The sequence below is a fragment of the Suricata suricatta genome, chromosome 1, assembly GCF_006229205.1.
Source record: "Suricata suricatta isolate VVHF042 chromosome 1, meerkat_22Aug2017_6uvM2_HiC, whole genome shotgun sequence".
NCBI lineage: Eukaryota > Metazoa > Chordata > Mammalia > Carnivora > Herpestidae > Suricata > Suricata suricatta.
In genome coordinates, this window is record NC_043700.1 from 143625666 (window position 1) to 143647257 (window position 21592).

Below are 21592 nucleotides of genomic sequence, written 5' to 3' on the forward strand. Positions count from 1 at the left end.
TAACAGAACAAACAGAAAAATATGCTGGCAGAAAATAAAGGAAATCAGGTCTAACAGAAATTGCAAAATGCCAGGGGAAAATATAACTATATCTGATTTTTACGCTCGTCTTACTAAGTGTTAAACTTCTCAGGGTTGCATTCAGCAATCAAGACTTTCCATTTATAATTCTTATGTTAAAGAAAAGGAAAAAAAAAATGCCTTGGGAATTTGAGTCCTTTACTCTCTGTTAGAAAGTCATGAAAGTTTATGTTATTGATTTGCTTGACTGCCTGCTCTCCCCTCTTAGAGCTGCCGTCCTGGTACTGTAATTGAGATGTGGGTCCTGTATGTGTTCCAGCAGTCAAACAGAATTTAAACCAGAAACCTTCCGGACAGTCAATTAGTAGTCAGACTACAAGTGCTTACTGGCTGAGATATGTGAAAAGAGACTGCATGCTGTCAAACAGATTCACTTAAAAATGCTACATCTCTTTCTAGATCTTTCCAGTGAGGCAGCAATATCCCCAAATGTGCTTGAAGTACGTGGGAATTCTTGTATTCTTTTTCACTTTTAGGGAGGCAAAATTCCAATCAGATGGACTGCCCCAGAAGCGATAGCTTTCCGAAAGTTTACCTCGGCCAGTGATGTCTGGAGCTATGGAATCGTGATGTGGGAGGTTGTGTCTTATGGGGAGAGACCCTACTGGGAGATGACCAATCAAGATGTAAGTATGGTACTCCTGTCCCCCAAGTTTAGAATGAAAAGCTTTGTTCTCTGAGTCGGGATATAGAAAAATTTCATTTCTTAAAATGACAATTGTTTAAAAAAATGAAATTCTTTGTTTACCCTCTGATCTGTTTTGTTGTTGTTGAAATAGCCTTTATGCAGAAACTCAAAATGAATTAGTACAAAGGAAAGTAAGTTACTGTTACATAAAAGCTGAGTCCCTTGCCAGACAGTGCTAGCTGTACTACAGTGATGGTTCCCTCATTCTATGTCAGTACTGTTTTCAAAGATGAAGAAGGAGCCATCAGAGAATGAATACTGACAGGCAAGGCTTCGTGATTTACATTTGATACAGGCATCAAATACTCCAAACTGAAAGGATGAATGATATTGATGTAATAGTGGATGCTTTTCGGGGCTAAAAAATAATCTATGTTTTTTTAATTTAAAAAAATGTGAGAAGAGTTGGACTGTCTAATATGGGGAAAAACAGCATTTTTCCTGTACATAGAAAAATAATTCACACTTAGAATAACAGAATCCTAAAATTAAAGAAACTATGAAAGAATCTTTTGTTCAAGTTCAGAATATTTATTATGTGTTGCCTGACACACGTCGCTTTGGTCTCTGCTTTTGTAACTTTCCATTGTTACTATTCAATACAGCCTTCCCATTTTGGATCACATTGAAATGTGATATTTCCCTTCAAATAACAACAACAACTGTAAAAGCAGCTAACATTTATTGAACCCTAACTATGTGCCACATACTGTCTTAAGTGCTTTATCAACTGTCTCATTACTTCTTTATAAAACCAGTATATGGAGCAGTCTTAACTCAACAGCATACTGATTTAAAACATTTATTTTTTCTTCCAATTATTTCTCTCATCCATGCTCTGTAAAATCTCCCACTCCTATGCCTTCAGGGGTTATTAAACAGATCCTACAGCTCTTCAGCTGCGTTTTGTTGAAACGACTGTCCCATGCCAGTAATTAAGATTAAAGTTCAGATATAAAAATTCAAGTTCCATCTAAATAAAGTCAATGCCATAGCCATTTCAAAGTGTTTTCTACAACCACCAGCCTGACTCTCGGTACCTAGAGAAGGAAGAATGGTCATATTTTTGCTCCTCTTCCTCCTTTGGCAAAGTTTGTATCTAGATTTTTCAGAATTGCCCTTGATGGATATGTAGAAAAGAAAGGGCAAGCTTGTTTTTATGCTAGTTTGTTGATGCCTTCTACAGGTCAAATACCCAAACATTGGTCCTCTAGTGAGGTGTGTCTCAGAACTCTTTAAAAGACCCCTGGGGACGGTCGCCAGAGGATGGGGGTCTCTTACTCCGACTGACTTCCCAGGGTTCATCTCACTTGCTACCTGCCCTCGACCGCACAGTCCCTCGCTGTCCAGTGCACATGCGTACTTCACCTGAGAGCAAAACCCATTCTGGTTGGATGCTCTACCATTGTTCCCTTTTTGAACTAATATTGCGGACTGCTCCAGCCAGCCTGCCTTCCAACTTCTCCTGGTGAAAAGCCAAGGTCATACTTTGGCTTTTCTAAGACTTATTTCATAGCATTCTCCTCTGATAAGAAACAGCAAATTCGGCTTAATGCATTCCCACCCCCTAACAAGCCTATGGCAAGGCAGTGAACCATTTTTGTAGTTATCTAAAATTGCTGAAATCTGTTTTCTTTGTGTCCCACTCGCTTGGTTTAGGGGAGGGACTGCTGGATTATATTTCTCTAAATTTGGGAGGACATAGTATCTATTCATTTCAGCTTTACAAGTTTAGGGCTAGTACTATGATATATAAAAAAATGTATCATTGAATTCCTATTATGTGTCTCTCATCAGAGAGATGGTATTATAATTCTTGTTTTGCAGTTAAGAAACTGAGCTTAGAGAGATTAAATGACTTTCTTATGGTCACCAAAAATAATAAAAGTTATACCAGAAATTTCAACATGATTCTCTACAATTTTTGTGCCAAACTACCATTATCAACCAATGATGCTAAATTAGCCTTCTGGATGAATATAAAATCTTCAACTCAATATGCAATGATTATTCTGGATTTTTATAACCTGAAGGAAGATGAGACCTGTTTGTTACTTACTAGTCTCCAGATAAATGCCAAGTGCTAACTTGAACTACAGAGTTGGCCTCAGAGAAGCCACATCACAGTTGGCTTCTAACTTTTTTCAAGATTTATTTTAATGCCATTCTGTTCTTTAATTGGTGTGAAAGTATTTTATTCTGCCATGCCAAGAAAACATTTGCTTCCTATTTGCCTAGTTAATTTCTTTTCAATTCTCATTCTGTAACTCAGAATTACTACTCCTTCCCTACTAGTGTATGATATGTGTAGCATTGTTATCACATTATGACAATTATACCTGATATAATTGCATTTGTCACAAATAAAATTATAGACCAAAGTAGAACATGATGGTACATAAATGCTCATAGTGTTTTTGTTGATCTTGACTGAGCTTGTTCATGTTGGCAGTGAGGTTGGCTGCTTTATACTGGCACAGGGTGGTTCTAATCCTCATGGCCTTCATCTTCCTCTGGAGATCAGTAGACTAGACTAGCTGTGAGCTCATCTGTCAAGTGACTGAAAAGCAAGATGATCTCCGTTGCATCTCGTCTGATAATGTAAAATTACATTGGTCAATCCCATAATCAGGCCAATTACATTGGCCAATCCCATATTTCAGGCAATCACACTGCTTATTATGAATGGACAATATAAAATTACATTAAGAGGGACATAAACACAAGGAGGTATGAAGGATTTGGGACATACTTTTTTTTTTCTGATTTCAGCCTGTCATAGTTTGATACACTATCAGATAACTTTATTTCAAACTATTTAGAAAATGAAAGGGAATGCTGGTATAATATTCCCAGGAAATTATAATAAAAACTAATATTTTCTCTTTGACTATGTTTTCCAAGAATCTAAATAAAGTTTACAGTAAATGATTATACAATTGCAGATCTTTTTGAAATGTCTGCTTTTAATAAAGTGTACAATAAATGCTATATATTTTCTCACAATCATTAGTAACATTTAGTTTCTACGTATAGCACTAAGTTTGATTTCCTCAATTGCTGTCCAAATTTGTATTTAAGAAACATGTTACGTCTACTGTATTTGGAAATCATGATCACTGAATATTTCTTTGGAAACAAATTCTCAGAGAGCAAAATAGAAGTACTGATTTGGTGTTTTGAATGGTATATCCCATAATCTCTACATTCCAGATGCTATCTGCTTCTTAAAAGGCTTTGCGTCATGAAAATATTACATTGCCAAGACATGCAGAATATTCTAAATCTCTCAGAGGAGACCTTCCACTATGTCAAGGGGATAGAGGGCTGCAGTGCATTTCTTTTGCCTTAAGATTGCCTCTGTCATCACAGAGAAAAAACATAACAACACATCCTAAAAATAAGCCAGAATGATGAAGATAATTTTAATACCAGACCATGAACTCTGATTCAAGCTTAGGAAGCTAAGATAATATCCTGAAGTCAATACAGACTTTTTCATTGATAGCAAACATTTATATAGAAACATTTTCTGAACTTAAAATCCAAACAAAAATAAAAAGATTGAATTGCATTGCATTTGTATGCATTTATTGGGAAATATATGATTAGGTAGACTACACTAAGCACATAGATTAAACAATGTTTTAGAAACTCATTTATCTGTCTTTCAATCTTCTCATTTTAGAATTACTTTTGTTCTTTGTTCTTTTTTTCACCATTTTCTATTTCTGCTGGCCTAGATCTTCCTCTAAGGCAGCAAGAATTTTTGACCCCAAAAGGATGTCAACCTACTTTGTATGGGGTGTGCCTCTCATCCTCCTTCTATTCTTTGTTGTAATTTCTGATGGGACAAAAAATAAATAAATAAATAAAATAAAACAAATATACACATATCTTATATCTCTGAAATATTTTATGGTAAAACAAAATAATATTTTATGGTAACATACAGCATGTTACAATTAAAGTGTGAGAAACTTAGTTCCCATCTAAATATTGAAAATTATCAAGATTTGACAGGGAACAAGTTATTTGACTTAGCTTCAGTATAATAATATCTAAAGTGAGTGTATTTGACAAATATTGGTCTTTGAAGATAATATTAGTTTTGAAAGGATAATGCTGCCTGCCCTGAGAGTAAAGTAATTATTTTAGTGACTCGTATCCTCATTTCAACTCTTATCCCTTTGGAAAAGGTGATAAGTAAAGAAATATCCATATTAAGTTCAAAAGTCCTGTACCTTGCTATTTAACAACAGCAACAACAACAACAACAAAAAAAACCAAAAATCTTGAACTGAAAGCCAGTTATTTTGGAATCTGTAACTCTTGGTCAATTTTAATGATTACAAAGAGAATGGACTTGAATAGAGGATTTTTAAGATGTCTTTAATCTCTGGAACGCTACTTATCTAAGACTGATGTACTAAGAAAAAGATATACTCAATATATCCTTAACAATATTGGAAACAGAAAATAAATCCTACAAAAATGAGTATATCCTGAATTATTTCTTTGGTATCTGAGATTATTTCCAGGAAAATATTCTTAAACTCCAGTCACTTCTGGAGCCTCATATCTCACAGGAACAAAATGACTCATATATGAGATTTCAAGTAAATGCCTAGCAACATAGGTACTCACACCTTAGCGAAATTAATTCATCAAAACACACTGCTGATGCTCAAATTCCCCCTACAAACTTACTGCCACTCAGTTATCCAACCTACATTTTTACATCTCCTGTGATGAAGAATGCACTACTTTCCAAAATAGTGCATTTTTAGATATTATATGTACAGTTTGTGGTGTAGTGCCTATCATATAATGGCTGTGGCTAGTCTAGATCCTGCAAGAAGCCTATTCCAAGAAGGAATTAGATGAACATTAGTATTATTAAGCAGAAATTCCTGTAAGGAGGAAGAATGCGGGAAAGCTGGGAAAGATGTCAGACTGTGAAAACATTCTGTCAGAGGGGTCACATAGAACTGAGCCTCTTATTATCACTGCCATGCTCAATAATTGCCTGGAAGTAACCTATGCAAAGCCTGACTCTGGTGTAAATGTGATGTTTTAGAAGGCTTCAGGTTAAGGGTTGTTGATTCATTACCATCCAGCAGGTAAAGATCTGAGAAACAAATTTTCACGATTGCTGTGCTCCACAGCTTTTCCAGAACAGACCTCCTTCCCCACACAGATTCCGGGAGCATCTGTTTTATGGCTCTGGATTTTTCTTCCTGAGGAGAAACGAGGAAGAGGCAGGTTATGGACTGAACTGTAGTCCCTGTGGTTTCAGTTGATCTCAGGACCTCACCTGGTCCTTTGCCTCTCTCTCCTCCACGATCCATTCTGGAGTCCTCTCATTTATCAATTTGGCAGGTCATGGTGGCTGAACTAGTGGCCTTATTCCATCTTTCATTCTCGGGGGCTAAAATTTTCAGGCCTCAGTTGTTACAAATGAGTAACAAGAAGTCCCAAAGTGCATCATCTGGGTTCTACAGTATTTTTCCCTGCCCCAACTGTGTGAAAGCAGCTTAAATGCCTTATGACTGATTTTATGATGTACTATGCGCAGTGTGGTTCTGGAACCACCCTTGTACCAGCTACCAGATTGTCAGAATGAGGTCATGTTGACAGTTTGCAGTTGACATGGAGGGAGCATTTATACCATATAAACAAGAAAATGATACAATACGTTCTCACCCCACCAGGGGGAGCCTGTTGTTAAATATTTACCAGTACATCACTGAGTATGTGATACTGTCACCATTCTTCACTAGGAAGCGAGTGCCTTCATTGAGTGATATGCCTTGTGTGGGATTCAGTGTTTGTGGATCGAGCATTGCAAAGCTTGAAATGGTGGCTGAGGCTCTGTGGGGAGCAAAAGCAAACTGTACCCAGATGATAAAGCCACTGACCCTTACGGGACAAAATGGGCCCAATGAAGTCAATTTGCCACCAAGTAAATAGTGCCATATTGAGTGCTCAGTATTAAGGTTTTATGTATTGAGAGAGACAACATTTTAAAAATTGTGTTTAGACTATTGATTTACATGTCAATGCCAAGAAAATGCATAGCTTATAATATTTCAGATGTAGCCCATGTGAACAGGAACCAGATAATCTTTAAAACTTCTGGTTGTCTTTTTCTTTTCTTCTTTCCTTCCTTTGTGTATTTCAGTTATTTACACTACAAATGTAATGGTAATAAGAAAGTCAATTGCAATTATGATTCATTTAGTTATATATTATAAACTGTATAATAAAATGAATAGCCTGAATTGCACTTTGATAGATTTCAAGCATTTCACAAACTACCAGAATACTAATACATGTCATTCTTTCTCAAACTATGAAGGGAATGGGAGTTAAAAATGAAAAACAAAATTCAATAGGTCTAAATATGAAATCTCAAGCTATAGTTTAAATATATTTTGGAGATTAATTTTAAAGATGAATTTAGAATTAAATTTGATGACCTAACTTCCTGGACCAACTACTTAAGCTGACTTAGGGACATGGTATTATATTTCTATTTATAAATTTATGTAAAAATATAGCTGTTTAAGTAATATATTCTGGAAATAACATCTAAGATCAAATAACATATAAAATTTCTTTAAAACTAATGACTTGGTTTCATTTACTCATTTCATAGTCACATATGAAGACTAGCAACTCAGTAAAAGAAAGACAATATTTAAAAAAAATAAGTGTTAAAAAAATAGAAGTTATTGGTAGCAACTTTGGGAAAAAATTCATTATGAAATCAACCAGGTTTTAAATAAGTAAAAATCACTTCTCACTGCATAGTGAAATATTTCATGACAAACTGTATTAGGACATTTTATTTTGATACTTAAATATTACTAAAGATAATAACTGCTATTGCCATCATCAGCAATGGGAATTATTATAATTAGCAAACTAACAAATAAATAAACTTGTATTAATATATAAGTATAAATAATACTTTTTATTATTTCACTATCTTTTTATTGATCACCAGTGAGAATAAATGTTTTCTCAAAATTTATTTAGCATTTTTTCTTTTGTAAATTTTGGTTAGTATCTATTCCTCATGAATCTATTGTTTTATCATTTTATTTCTCAATATGCATGAACTTTTAATACATTAAATAGGCTAACCATATATTTTAGTTTTTGTAATAGTTTCTACCATGGTTTGCCATTTACTTGTTTTTATACTGTTTTTGAGTTAACGGAAGTGGTAAGTGACTCTCAGGAATTTTGCTCACAGTTATTCAGTTATTTTATCATTTATGTTTTGGAGTCCTTGAATCCTTGAAGTGCCTGAACTTAACTATTTGTGCTTGTATTTTACGCCGTTCCTGGGGAGATGTATCCTACACCTGACTTCAAACTGTGGCCAAGTCATGATGGCTTCACATTTACATTTTCATCTCAGATATCTCCTGTATCCTAATCAGATTCTTGCCAAGTGTCATCGGGGTGATTCTCACTCACCCCTAAGAAAACAAGCCCCAAATTATACTTGTCAACATTCTCTTCCCCCATGAATATGTTCAGCTGCAGTAAATAGCAACAACCATCCAGTGTGACTGATTTGAACTTAAACACTTTCTCTCCTCTCCCCTCTACCCCTAGGTCACAAAAGTCCCTTAAATCTTCCATTTCATCTTCTTTCCATGTCCCCCTGCTTTTGCTAAAATGCCATTTTATTTACCACTGAGAGACTGGTTTGGTTCCAATCTTACAAGATTGTTTTTGTAAATTTCCTATTCTAATCATTATATATATTTTTTTCATTTGTCAGATCAAATCTAAAATCTTTATCAAAAAATGCAATTAAGTTTAATTGTTAAGGAAATATGCAAAATAGGGATTTGAGAAGCATGTTTATTATTATTGATTTTGGGATCACTTAAATATTTGAATTTTATAGAATAAAACCTGTATTATGTTCAGAAGTATAAATGAATTTCTTCTGTAGTTAGACATATTGATGGCAGCAGCAACATTATGAATGCTTTTGTTAAAACAATTTCACAATTAGACTGATACTCACATGTGTGGTTTTATTTAAAATCGATGATGTTTGTAATGCTTATGCTTCTTAGGCAGTCATTCCAAATTCCTGACAGAAATCAGGAGATGATAATAAACAGCCTGACTTGGACATTATTAAATGATACATGAGACAGTTATGCTAATTTAGCCTTTGACTTATTCATCATGTAGCCTCCAAAGTCTCTTTTGCAGTAAAATTGCAGCTCTATTGCTTTAAAAATTGTGGATCTGCCCATAATTTTTCATTACAAAGACATTAACTTTTCAGAGAAATCACTAAAAGAAATCTAACCCCTATTTGATTCTAGAATGCAAAGATAAAAAAATAAAACATGACCATTATTTTATGTTGGTTAATTTTACCAATCACCCTTCATCAAGATTTTATGTAAAAATGATTTCCATGTATTTTCTTTATAATATGTGAAGAAAACTTATCTTTTTAGATCGTGATAACATATTTCCTTCCTGATTGTTGGTGTCATTTTATTTTGCAGCAAATAGAAGTATTCAGAGATTTGAGAGAGAGTGACGCTGGTTATCAATGCAAGAGTAAGACTAAAACAGGATGGAAGTTAGGTAGTAGGACATTTCTCATAGCACCCTGTACTATGTCTGTAGTGCTGAGTATGACTCTGTTTTGCTTTATATAGGTGATTAAAGCAGTGGAGGAAGGCTACCGTCTGCCAAGCCCCATGGATTGCCCTGCTGCTCTCTACCAATTAATGCTGGATTGCTGGCAAAAAGACCGAAATAGCAGGCCCAAGTTTGATGAAATCGTCAACATGTTGGATAAGCTGATAAGGAACCCAAGTAGCTTGAAGACGCTGGTGAATGCATCAAGCAGGTACAAAGCCAGACCTGAGAGACTTTCCTAATGTAGCTAATTCAAACTGATGCCATGAATATTAAATCAATAAAATCATTTCTGTATACATGTTAATCTATGGATTTGTATGACACTAATTTATTTAAATATAGTTTTTGCATAATGTTACACTCTTACAGTGAAATGTAAATAATCGAATTAAAAGTATCTGTGCCTAATCTAGTTTCAGTGAAATGTTAACTACAGCCAAGTTCAGATAACATTTAAAAAACTCAAATGTGTGTATTTCCCTGTGTTTTGGATCTCACATAAGTGTGAATGGATCAAAATAAAATTGTAAGATCACAGGGAAAAGGCAAATAAGCACTGATAGATTTAAACCAGAGATATCTAACAATAATTACTCTTTGACTTTCTTATAATAGACTTTAGTATCTGTCATATTTTATAAACAATGACAACTCCTTTAGAGGGTCTTTGATCCTACCCAGTTTTACACAGATATTTGGCGAATTCATTTACTGTACAGTTGGAACAAGACTTAAAACCAATAAGTAAATAAATTTGCATGAGCAGATGAGCATTTTTACTTTTTTACTTTTTATTTTTTAAGTTTATTTATTTATTTAAAGAGTGAGAGGGTGAGGGAGAAGGAGAAAGAATCCCTAGCAGGCTCTGTGCTGTTAGTGAAGAACCTGATGACAGAGGGCTTGATCTCACCAACCCTGAGACCATGACCTCAACAGAAACCAAGAGTCAGACACTTAATAGACTGAGCCACTCAGGCGCCCCACAAATGAATATTTTAAAAAAGTTTCTGAATGTAAATAAATATACTTAAATAATGTTACATATTTTTAAAATGTTTTTCTCTTTGATCTGATAAATTGCAGAATTATCCTCACAAAAAAATAAATCAGTTTGATTCTGTACTCAAGAAAAATTGCCAGATTATTTTCATTATTTTTGAGGCAGATTTTTATTTTTACAAGAAGTGTAGCAAAATTGGCTTCCTATTAGCATGAACTAAATGAGGAATACTCTGTTGATAAAGTTACATAAGTTCTATGATTGTGACATAACATTTGTTTATTAGGCAAAAAGTCATTTTTAAATACAAATGAAAAATGAAACTTCAACTTCGGTTCAAGCATCGTTAACTTTCTGTAGTAGCAACTTGAGAATTTATCTTCTTAGTGATTATTCCTTATGTTGCTCCTGAAATATGTGCCTTTAAGTGATTTATTTTCATGTAAAATATTAAGCATTTCTTTTCATCTACTTATTTGAATTACGTTGTCTCAAATGAACCTAAAGAAAAGAAAACATAAAGAGATATTTTGATGATCTAAATTGTGTTAGTTATACTGATATCATTATAGATTAAGAGAAGTTTAAGAATCTCCAAAAAGAGGCTCCTGGATGACTTAGTTGGTTAAGCGTCCAGCTTCGGCTCAGGTCATGATCTCATGGTTCGTGGGTTCGAGCATTGGGCTCTGTGCTGACAGCTAGTTCAGAGCCTGGAACCTACTTCAGATTCTGTGTCTGCCCCCTCTCTCTCACCCTCCCAGGCTTGCACTGTCTCTCTCTGTCTTTCAAAAATAAATTTAAAAAACAAAAAAAATTTTAAAAAGAATCTCCAAAAATTTTTCTTTTGTGTGTGTATATGCAATCTATAGAATCAGCTTGCTAAGTTTTATTTAAACATATATGGCTGAAGACTATACCACTCATTAGCCATCTTTATTCAGTCATCTCCAAATCTTAGTTGTAGAAAATGTTCATTCCCAGTCATTGTCTTATACTTTATTTATTCCCACCCATGTCACAACTTGGTGATTTCATTTACTATGTAGATGATTTTTTAATATCTCTCACTTTTGGTCTCTATCCTACCTTGAACTCTCCTTCTCATAGGCTAGTTCTAGACTTTGCTGTTACTAAAAATTGCAACTTCCCATAATTTCAACTTCAAGATCCTACTCTCCAACTCTTTCTTCCTGTATTTCTACCTTCATAAGACCTACTACCCACATTACTTAAAAGCTACAAATAACAAGATACCCATGTATTCATCCAATACCCCATGTTCAGATTCGTGTTCATGTGCACATCATGTCATGCTGTGGGCTAGGTGCTCAGTATACAGCATTGAGCAACACACTGTTGGAAGAAAAAGCTATTAAACAAAATAAAAACATTAAAAAACCAACCTTGGTTGTGCAGCAGAGAGTGAAAATAGAATTCAGAGGATAACTCAGAGGCTGTAGTAGTTGTGCAGGTATGACATGATGATGTCTTGAACTAAAGCAGCAAGAAATGAGATAGAGAGGAGTGATCAGATATGCAATATATTGGTAGTAGAATGGATAGTACACACAATGATACATGATGAGGGAACTGTGGACAAGGAAGGGGTGAACTGTTGTTTCATAGTCTGGAATGGGAAGACTGCAGGAGGAACTGGATGTGACAAAGATGGCAAGTGTGGTTTCAGACATGTTGGGGCAGTATTCCTCTTAGAAACAGAGAGGTGTGAGTAGCTACAGGAATACATGGGAAATCTGAGGCAGGGGTAAAAATTGGAGAAAACTAAATGCTACTTGAAGCATAAAAGTGAGTAAAAATTACCTAGAATGGAATGTTAGCCTGAGGTAAGAAGATACAGGGCTGAATTTTTAAGTCAGGAAAAGGAGGTTACAAAGATGCCAAGGAACACTCAACGTCCTGGCAGCCAAGAAAGAGCCATTCAAAACGGATTGAGACAGTATAGGAGTTCAAAAGAGAGGCGGTGGAGGTGGATGTTGAAAATTTCTGAGAAGTCTATCATTTGACAGATAGATAATGCTTACAGATTTTGGCAAAATAGGAATCATTGCCACCTCAATGAGAGCAATTGTTATGGAACTGGTTTGGAAGAAAATATACGGGAATAGGTTGAAGTATAAACAGACTGTGAGAAGTGCAGCGACCCTGAGTCCAAAGAAATGTATTTGTCCTACATCTTGTGGTTGAAATTTACCTGGGCAAATTCCCCTGATGGACATTTAAATTGTGTTTAATATTCATTCTCACTAGTAAAAAATGATACAAGTACTTTTTGTCATTTTCCCTATTTATTTCCTTAGGAGGTATTTCCAGAAATAGTTCTTATAATCATATCATTATTATTTTTGACCAAAAAAATATGAGTTTAGTACACCTAAGAGTACTTCATGGTTTGGTTGGTCCTGTTCAGGTTTCTAATGTATTTGGGGTTACATTTTGTTTTCCAAATTCTATTACTCCCAAGGCAAGTTAACAATCATGCGTATGTAAGAGCATTAAGAAAGGATAAATAACTTCTGGACTTTCTGAGAAATTAGCTTAAAATGAGCATGAGTTTCTCTAGCAAAGTCTAAGAACAATTGGCTTGACCCAAATTATCCCTCATATCTAATTTTGGCATCATTTTCTGTATTATTTTTATTTTATTTCTGTATTTTTATTATTTATAAATAAAATACAATAATAGGAAGCAAATTCAGAATTTTCAGCTAATGTTTTATATTACAGAACATTTACTTATTAAGCCATAATAAGTTTTCATTGAATAGAAAAAAAGTCTGAATAGACTAATTCACTATGAATAGAAAAAAATCTGAATAGACTAATTTTTTGTTCTGTAATTTTAAATTTTCTTCCATAAACCCAAAAATCCTTGATTGTGAACTAATATTACAATCTGTTGTAAGAGACATGAAAATGTTATTTTTAATATCGATGTACTCTGTGTTTTAGGGTATCTAATTTACTGGCAGAACATGGCCCACTGGGATCTGGGGCCTACAGATCAGTAGGTGAATGGCTAGAAGCAATCAAAATGGGCCGGTATACAGAGATTTTCATGGAAAATGGATACAGTTCAATGGACGCTGTGGCTCAGGTGACCTTGGAGTGAGTAATTTTTCTGATAATTTTTACATAATTGCTGGGGCGAGAAAAATTGTTCGGAATCCAATCTGGATGAGGTCAAGGGCAATCAGTTAACCTTTGCCCATGTGTGACAGCCTTCAAAGAAGCCTCTTCTTTTTTAGCCTGTATTGTTAACAACTGCATGGTTAATGCTACTTGTGGCCAGTATCTTTGCTTCTTTGCTTCAAACAAATAGCATTTGAATATTTGAATAAGTGGAATAACAGCTCCTTGGCAAAATACTGGTATTTTGTGTTGTGGAAAAGATGTTTTCTTGACGAAGTTTTTATACTGGAACCTATGTTATATGAATGTAATTACAAAACAAACTGTAAGCACAATTGGTGTGGCTAGTCCTACATAACAACAAAACACATTCTTAAATTTGGGCTGTGATGAACACCCGGGTAGCAGCAGCTTAAACAGAGCTTCCCAGGCAGGAATCTCATTTAATCTCTTAAGTGGTGCACCTTATATTCTTGCGATCCAAGGATATATTAGATTCTGCCTCTGACTTGTTATTCGGTAAAACCTCAGTGGAACCAATTGTGCCCTTTTCTGTTTGCACGTTTAAGGTAAAATTTATCAAATCTTATTAAATAAAAATCACTAGAGTTAAGTATTACATTCTTTAAGGTTGTAAGTTGTTTGTATTTTATTATATACTCTGTATGTGTAATTACTTTAGCCTACAATTTGTTATTTGTGAAAATTAACTGTTGTTATGGTGGCTCCATCTAGTTTACATTAACATGAATAATGTTTTAACCTGTGAATAGGATGACAACTTACTTTAAATTACCTACAAAATTCAAAGGTTAAAATATTGTTGTAAGGATTAGAACATGGTAGAACAACCTAAAGCACTAAACCACAGTCCTTATTCCATTACTTCACATAATATGAACACCCAGCACTCATCATTTCTCTTCTGGCATTCTTTGACTCACTGAATTCACTGCCAGTCCACACGAAAGGGAACAGGGTACCATCATTTGTCACCAGTGAATGTCACATTCTCAGCATTTCTCATCCTCATCCCATGATGCTGGACCTAAAATCACCACTCGGCATGCTCTCTTAATTTGCTGAACCTCATCCTCACCATTGCCTCCAAATTATATCTATTTGATGTCACGTATGCTTTGCCCATTATTTCTTTCAACACTCAAAGAATTCATTTGTGCTATATTTAAAATAGTAGACGAACTTTTACTGATAATTTAAAACTATTTTTACATGATTGCTATTTAATTTTTCAGTAAAAATGGTCATTTTAATTTATAAAGTCATTTGTCATTTTATATTAAAATGATACTGTAGGTATTTCTTCTACCCAATGTCAGATTACTTGTAAATATATAATAAAATTATTTGCATTAAATGATGTCTCTTTTTTTATTAAAGTAGCACATGTACATACATATATACATATATACATATGCATATTTACATCCACTGTCGTTTTGCTCTTCCTTTCCCAGAATAGTTTTAATCACAATTAATGGTTTTTGCATTAACTACCTCTGTTTTACTTTATCTCATTGGGGCATCCAAATACTAGAAATATGTTGAATATTTTAGCATTGTATTTTAGTGTTTCATTTTAATTGTTTTGTCTTATTTTACTTGTGAGTTCCTCTATCCCCAAACTCTCATTTTGTTTGTTTTCTTTAAAGACTTAATAGCTTTCTTTCCTCTCCTAATTATGGTTCTCCACCCCATTTCTATTCTCTGGTAGTTTTTATCTGATAAGTTTTTCTCTACTTTCAGTTTCTTCTTTTTGTCTCCATTGTTCTGCTATCTTGTTGCCTCTACCTAAATTGTCTTCTTTCAGATATTTTGTCTTTTGATTAATTTACCTTAACAGGAAGAGTAAAGTGAAAATCGGAAACTTTGGTAAAATCTTCCTGTTTCACTATGTTTGTCTCCATGGGTCAGTTGCTTCAGATTCCCCAGCCAGTAAACACATTCCTTACCAGGAAATGCGCCAGCAAACCTCAACTCCAGTAAAGCTGATTGCTTGGAGTCCCACACCTTTAAATATATGCCCTCTGGTTTTTTGTGGTTTTGACCACATTCTTCCCCTTTGGCAAGAACGCATTTTTTAAAATGTTATTTAAATAACTCACAGAACAGTGAGTGATCAGTTACTTGTTTGGTCAGGAATATAAGAAAAAGATTATCTATGCATTTTGCTTGCCTTTCATCAAAAAAAAAAAGGTTAAAGGGACGTGGCAAAGGTGCTGGAGAGCGGCAAAGAGGAAGACAAGCTCTAAACACTTAGATAATCATTTTTACACATGGTCTTCACCCAGTATTTAATGCTAATTTTATGGAGGCTGCATAATGCCATAACAATATAATAAATATCATTGTTCACATTATTGCCAAGGCATAATAGAAACTGAGAACCGGAAATATACCTGTAATAAATGCTTGGGAGGAGGGTGCAGTTAAGATCAACTAATTATATAGCAAAAGATCAAAGTTCCATATCATTAAATTTTAAAAAAGTTAGAGTTCATGCCATCAAATTTATTCTTATCTTGGGTTTAAAAAAAGGAAGAGAAAATATTACAGTTTGTTGGAACTGCTAATTTTGATAAAAATTTTCCTTTATAAAGGTTTAATTTTGTTTGTGATTTCTTCTTCTTTTTTCCTCTTTCCTTCTCTTTTTTTGTTCATTTATTTCTTGCCAGTAACATACATATATGATTTAATGTGGAAAGGAAATGAACAAGCTAACAATTTTAGAGTTAAAATGTGTTCCGCAATGTGGGTTTTAACCTTAGAGGTGTCTGTCTGCCATCTGTGCCTAAACTTTGCTATTCTGTGTACAACACACAGAACAGTCGTTGTGGCACTAATGGTGCAACCTGTACTGTGGTGTGTAAATGCAGTGAATTGTGGATGACAGGGGGATTGTTAAGCTGAGGTGAGTTGCAAATTAAGTCCAAAAATCTGTATTAATGACAGTATTAGAGTTGCCTTTTAAACTTCTTGTCAGACCAGCACTGTCAACTTTTGATTATTCAGAAGATGAACAAAATCCAGTGAATTTAAATATTATGCCAAATGTGTGTAAACTGAAGAGGTTTATGTTAGTATCATTTATTAAAATGGGGTCTTAAACTTCTAAACTGGAAGTTTTATAAATCTAGGGCCAAAATTTATGCACACCAATTCAAGTAGAGTTTTTATCTTATCAAGAAAGACGTTATGAATAATGTATTATACAGCTAGAATACACACAGGAGTACTTAGTGTCCTCTTCATTCTACATAATTAAGCTAAAGTTTCTAGTCCAACCATCACTATGTCTCACTCACTGAAAATCATGACCAATCATGGTTAATCTTTGCCAAATGTAAATATATTTATCTTGTATAGTAGATATATAAATGATTATCAGGAATCTTTAAATGAACCAAAAAAATCTCAAGCATACAACTGCATGATCAAATTATGACAAAAAGAATAAACACTGAAATTTAGTGAATATTTATTAATCTCTCTTCTCCCTTCTCCTATCCAGCCAGCATTGCTGGGGTAAATACCAGCAATAAGGCTAACAGGTGTGTAAAGCAGAAGGGAGAAGAAGCGAGGGAATGACTCATCTACAGATGGATGAACTAAAATCCTGAATAATCAAGAGTTGTTCCAATATCAACTAGACACCTCTTGTTATTCTGTTTTTTATTTTGCCATTTTAGTGTCATAATATCACTGTTTAATATTATAGAGTAACACTTGAAAGAACGCTAAAATGTAATTACATCAATGCCAGTTCCTTAAATTTGCAGCTTTTCTAAAACTGATCACACTTTGTTGGCAAAAGCCAAGTTATTTTTTATGTAACAATATTCTTCTTATCATGTTCAAATTCATAAGCCTATGCTGAATCTTAGTTTATCATCATTAGACTTGGCTTTGGGTATTACTTAAGATTACACATGGTCATGATATATTTAGTGTAATATTTATAACTTTATCTAGTGTGAAATTTCCTATATAGAAAAATGAGATGAGTGAATAGCATATCTTACATTATTTTCAAAAAACTTTTCAGCAATCATTGTAAGCAAAGCAGCGATTTCATAATCAAATGGTAACTACTTTAAATTTTAACAAATATCTCTGACATTATAATTGCTAAATTCACCGTTCAATATGGACTTGGGAGTACAAGAGTAAAATAGGAATGCTTAGAAATCATGAAAGTGAAACAAAACTACTTAAAATACATTAATGCCTTTAGCAATATTGGAATAAAGTTATTGAACCTTTACTGAAAACATTTTTCTAACTATTTTAATTGTCATTTATAATATAATTAGAAAATATATATTAATATATTAGAAAAATATTAAATACATTTTTGAAGCAACTTCTTTGTTGCCAAAAACAACTTTAGCTTGCATAAATAATCTTCTTTCTCTCTCACCTTTTCACTGAGAATCACATTGCATAAAGGTATATGTACATTGCATGCATTATAATCATGTGATTTTCTAAATCTCTGCACATTAATTTGACAGCTTTTGAAATGACAAGTCAGATTTTAAAAACATCAGCATTCCATTAGAGACACACATAATTTATGGCGATGTATAAAATGCAGTGCTGTGTTTTCATAACTCCATTTCTTCCATGGAAAGAAGGATGGGAGGAGGTGGAATGGAGGGAGAGAGAATTTCAGTGGTCTGACCTTCCATATGCATCTTAAGGGATAATCAGATCACAAGTTGACCTTGAAACAAAAATCTTATATTTACCACACTGGAATATTTTAAACAAATTTAACTTAAAATCTAAATATATGAAATATTCTGAAGAAAGATTGCATTTGCCTATGAACACAAGCTCTTTAACTGCATTTATTTGTCAAATACAATTCCTCAAAACATCTGTTCTTTAACAGGATATAGATGTCATAAAAATTTTAAATTTCCAAAGCACTAGATTGAGTTGTTACAGTAGCCTCAGAGAGATATGTGTTGAGCTTCCTTCATTAAATATCTTCTTTCTTTTGAATTTTGGGTATTTAATGTTATAGCCACAGAGTTCTCATTTTACAGGTGAGGAAATGATTGTAATTTGAAGTATCTTGCTCAAAATCAAACCCCAGAGTAATGAGAAATTAAAAGAGTATGGACTTTGGTATCAGGATCCTGGTTTTAGTACTAACCCTGACACCAACTAGCTGTGTCATCTACCCAAGTAATTTAAATTCTCTAACACGTCATTTTCTCATCCATGGAAGAAGATTCACAAAAATCTATTATCATAGAATTATGTATTTTCCTAGCATATATGAAGAGGACATCTTCATTTTCACCTACGATTTTTATTTTACTGTACTAGTTGTTAACGAGGGAAGATTTTGCTATTCAGAGGACAAATGCAAAAGTTTTGTCTTGTCACCACAAAGGGTCAACAGTGGTGCAATGGGTAGAGGCCAGAGATGATGCTAGATATTCTGGCCCCTACATTGTAAGATGGCCCTTACAATGAAGACTTATCTATCCCATAATGTTAACAGGGCGAGAGCTAAGACGTTCTGATGTAGTTGAAAAGAGAAATTTATTCCTATGCTAGTCAGTAACTCACTATTTTGTAGTCTATTTCATAACTAGTGATAGTGATTTTGTTTCAAAATGAATTTTTGCTGGTTTCTTTAAATTGCTAATTATCTTCCATGTCTACCATTATAAAAAATAATATATAATATAATATAAATATACTTATTGTTTACTCTAGTGTCTTACAGTTTTAATATTCTCTCATGTTAAATTCTAAGAGAGAAAGAACTATGTTGCAACTATAAGTATCAATTGCTTCTTTTTTAGCTACTCTCCTTTTGCTAAAACTCTCACAAAAAGCCAGTGAAACATAAAGGGACAAAGAAACCTAAAATATTATTTAAATAAGCAATTATTTCCCATACAGAGCCTAAGTAACGATTTTTAAAATTTCTATCCTCTGATAATTAAGAGATTTACTTGTTTCTAAAGCTATCCAATTTTACATATAATGATTCTAATGTCATTGTATTCAATTCTAAGGAAGTTTAAGATAATTTGAAGTTAATACATTTACTGAAGGCACAAATATTCTTTTACCATAATGTGTTCAATAAAGTAATTATCTAAAAAAATCTAACATGGCAAAGAGTTTGGTCACTTAAAAATCTTGAATTGTTATTTCTTCCCTGTAATTAGTGTTGTCATTTGCTAAAAATACCTGAATAATTATATTTGCCAAATATATACTTCAAAGGAATAGAATTTCTGAATTTCCTATGAAATCACAATTAAGAACCACGGACCCTGACCTTGAATTCCATAATATGCTGTTAGTTTAGAAATCAAACATTTATCATTTTCTTTTGAATAAGGTTTTATAAAAGAAACAGTATAAATATATATTGGTTGAAAAGACTTTCTGATGGTGTGTAATCTTCAGAATCCTCTAAATGCCAAGAGAGCCTAAATATTGTTTCGTAAAAGAGGAAAGCTCTGGTACTTTGGGTTCCAAGTAAAAAATAAAATACCAGTAGAGCCTTGGTTTGTGAGCATAAATCATTCTGGAAACATGCTTTTAATCCAAAGCACTTGTATATTAAAGCAAATTTCAAGAACCATTGGCTCAGTTGTGATTATGTGACATTTGGTGTCATGTACTATTAGTATTGCAAAAGATCACTCCTTTATCCAATTAAAATTTATTAGAAATGTTTTCTCATCCTGTAGAACACTTGCAGAATAAGTTACTCCCCAGCCAAGGCTTTACATATTTGGAAGTGTTCTAACAGCAATGTGGTGATCATTATCCCATAAAGGTATCTGTTATATAAAACGATTGTACTGACTGAGTCACTTGAAGAGTTTTGGTCCTTGACTGCTTAATTGTAAAATGTTTAAAGTATAGTTTATGCTTATTTCTTCTAGCAAAAAAAAAAAAGCTCTTGTTCCTATTGTAGGTCCACATTTTCAAAATTATTCAATGAAATTGTACCTTTAATTTAAATATGTATTGGTAAATATTTGCATATTTGTTTTTACACCAATCTGGGCCACCAAAATAAGGAAGCCCAAAAGGTGAGGAGGAATAATTATATATTATATCAGTCCTGATTTTAAATATTTCTTTGACTGCAAACATATTTTCAAGGTACAATTTTGGAGCCTGCCTTTGAAAATTGGACCCGATATGCCTCAATTGGGATTGTAATCTAATTAGCTTCTGCAAAATGTTTGTATCTTTGCCAGCGTGAAAATATTGAGGTGTGCTACCAATTGAATCAATACATACATCCAATGTGTGCTTTCTTCATACAGGGATTTGAGACGGCTTGGAGTGACTCTTGTCGGTCACCAGAAGAAGATCATGAACAGCCTTCAAGAAATGAAGGTGCAGCTGGTAAATGGGATGGTGCCGCTGTAACTTCCTTTTCATGTCACTTCATCAAGTGAATGATTCTGCACTTTGTAAACAAGCCCTGAGATTTATTTTAACAAAAAAAGAGGGAAAAGGGAAAACTCAGTGATTTCTAAACCTTAGGAGAACATCTGTTCAAGCCGCAGAATTTGTAATCAGTGTTTTACTAAAATCTCCATATCTTCTTCTCTGTGTCTTAATTTTTCATGAAGCAAATATAAATAGAATAAAAACATGAGGTTAAACATGATCTTATGTTTCAAAAAAAAATCCTTTCCACTACTTCTACAAAATTTTATAAATGAAAATATAACTATATAGAGCACCTTTACAGACTGAATTAAGGCAGCCCCTTTCAAAACTTCCAAGAATCTACTTGAAAGGAAACGTTTATAGCCATTTGTGGGCTAACAAAAGCTGCAATTTACTGAAGTTTACTTCAAGTCTTAATTGTCTACATAAGTGTATTGAAGAGCAATATGATTAGATAATTTCCTAATAGATACCTTCTTTTGTAATTTTAAAATGCTGTTACACAGCGT

The 21592-nt window shown here is 33.7% G+C and overlaps 1 protein-coding gene across 1 annotated transcript in view; it reads left to right on the forward strand.

Annotated features, from left to right (window-relative positions):
* EPHA5 (EPH receptor A5) overlaps window positions 1–21303 on the forward strand; it is a 302370-nt gene extending 281067 nt beyond the window's left edge. The window contains exons 15-18 of the mRNA XM_029945331.1: window positions 558–707; window positions 9478–9671; window positions 13434–13589; window positions 20951–21303. Of these exons, the coding sequence (XP_029801191.1) occupies window positions 558–707; window positions 9478–9671; window positions 13434–13589; window positions 20951–21056 (606 nt within the window). The 3' untranslated portion in view covers window positions 21057–21303. The remainder of the gene's footprint in view (window positions 1–557; window positions 708–9477; window positions 9672–13433; window positions 13590–20950) is intronic.
* Window positions 21304–21592: the final 289 nt, after the last annotated feature.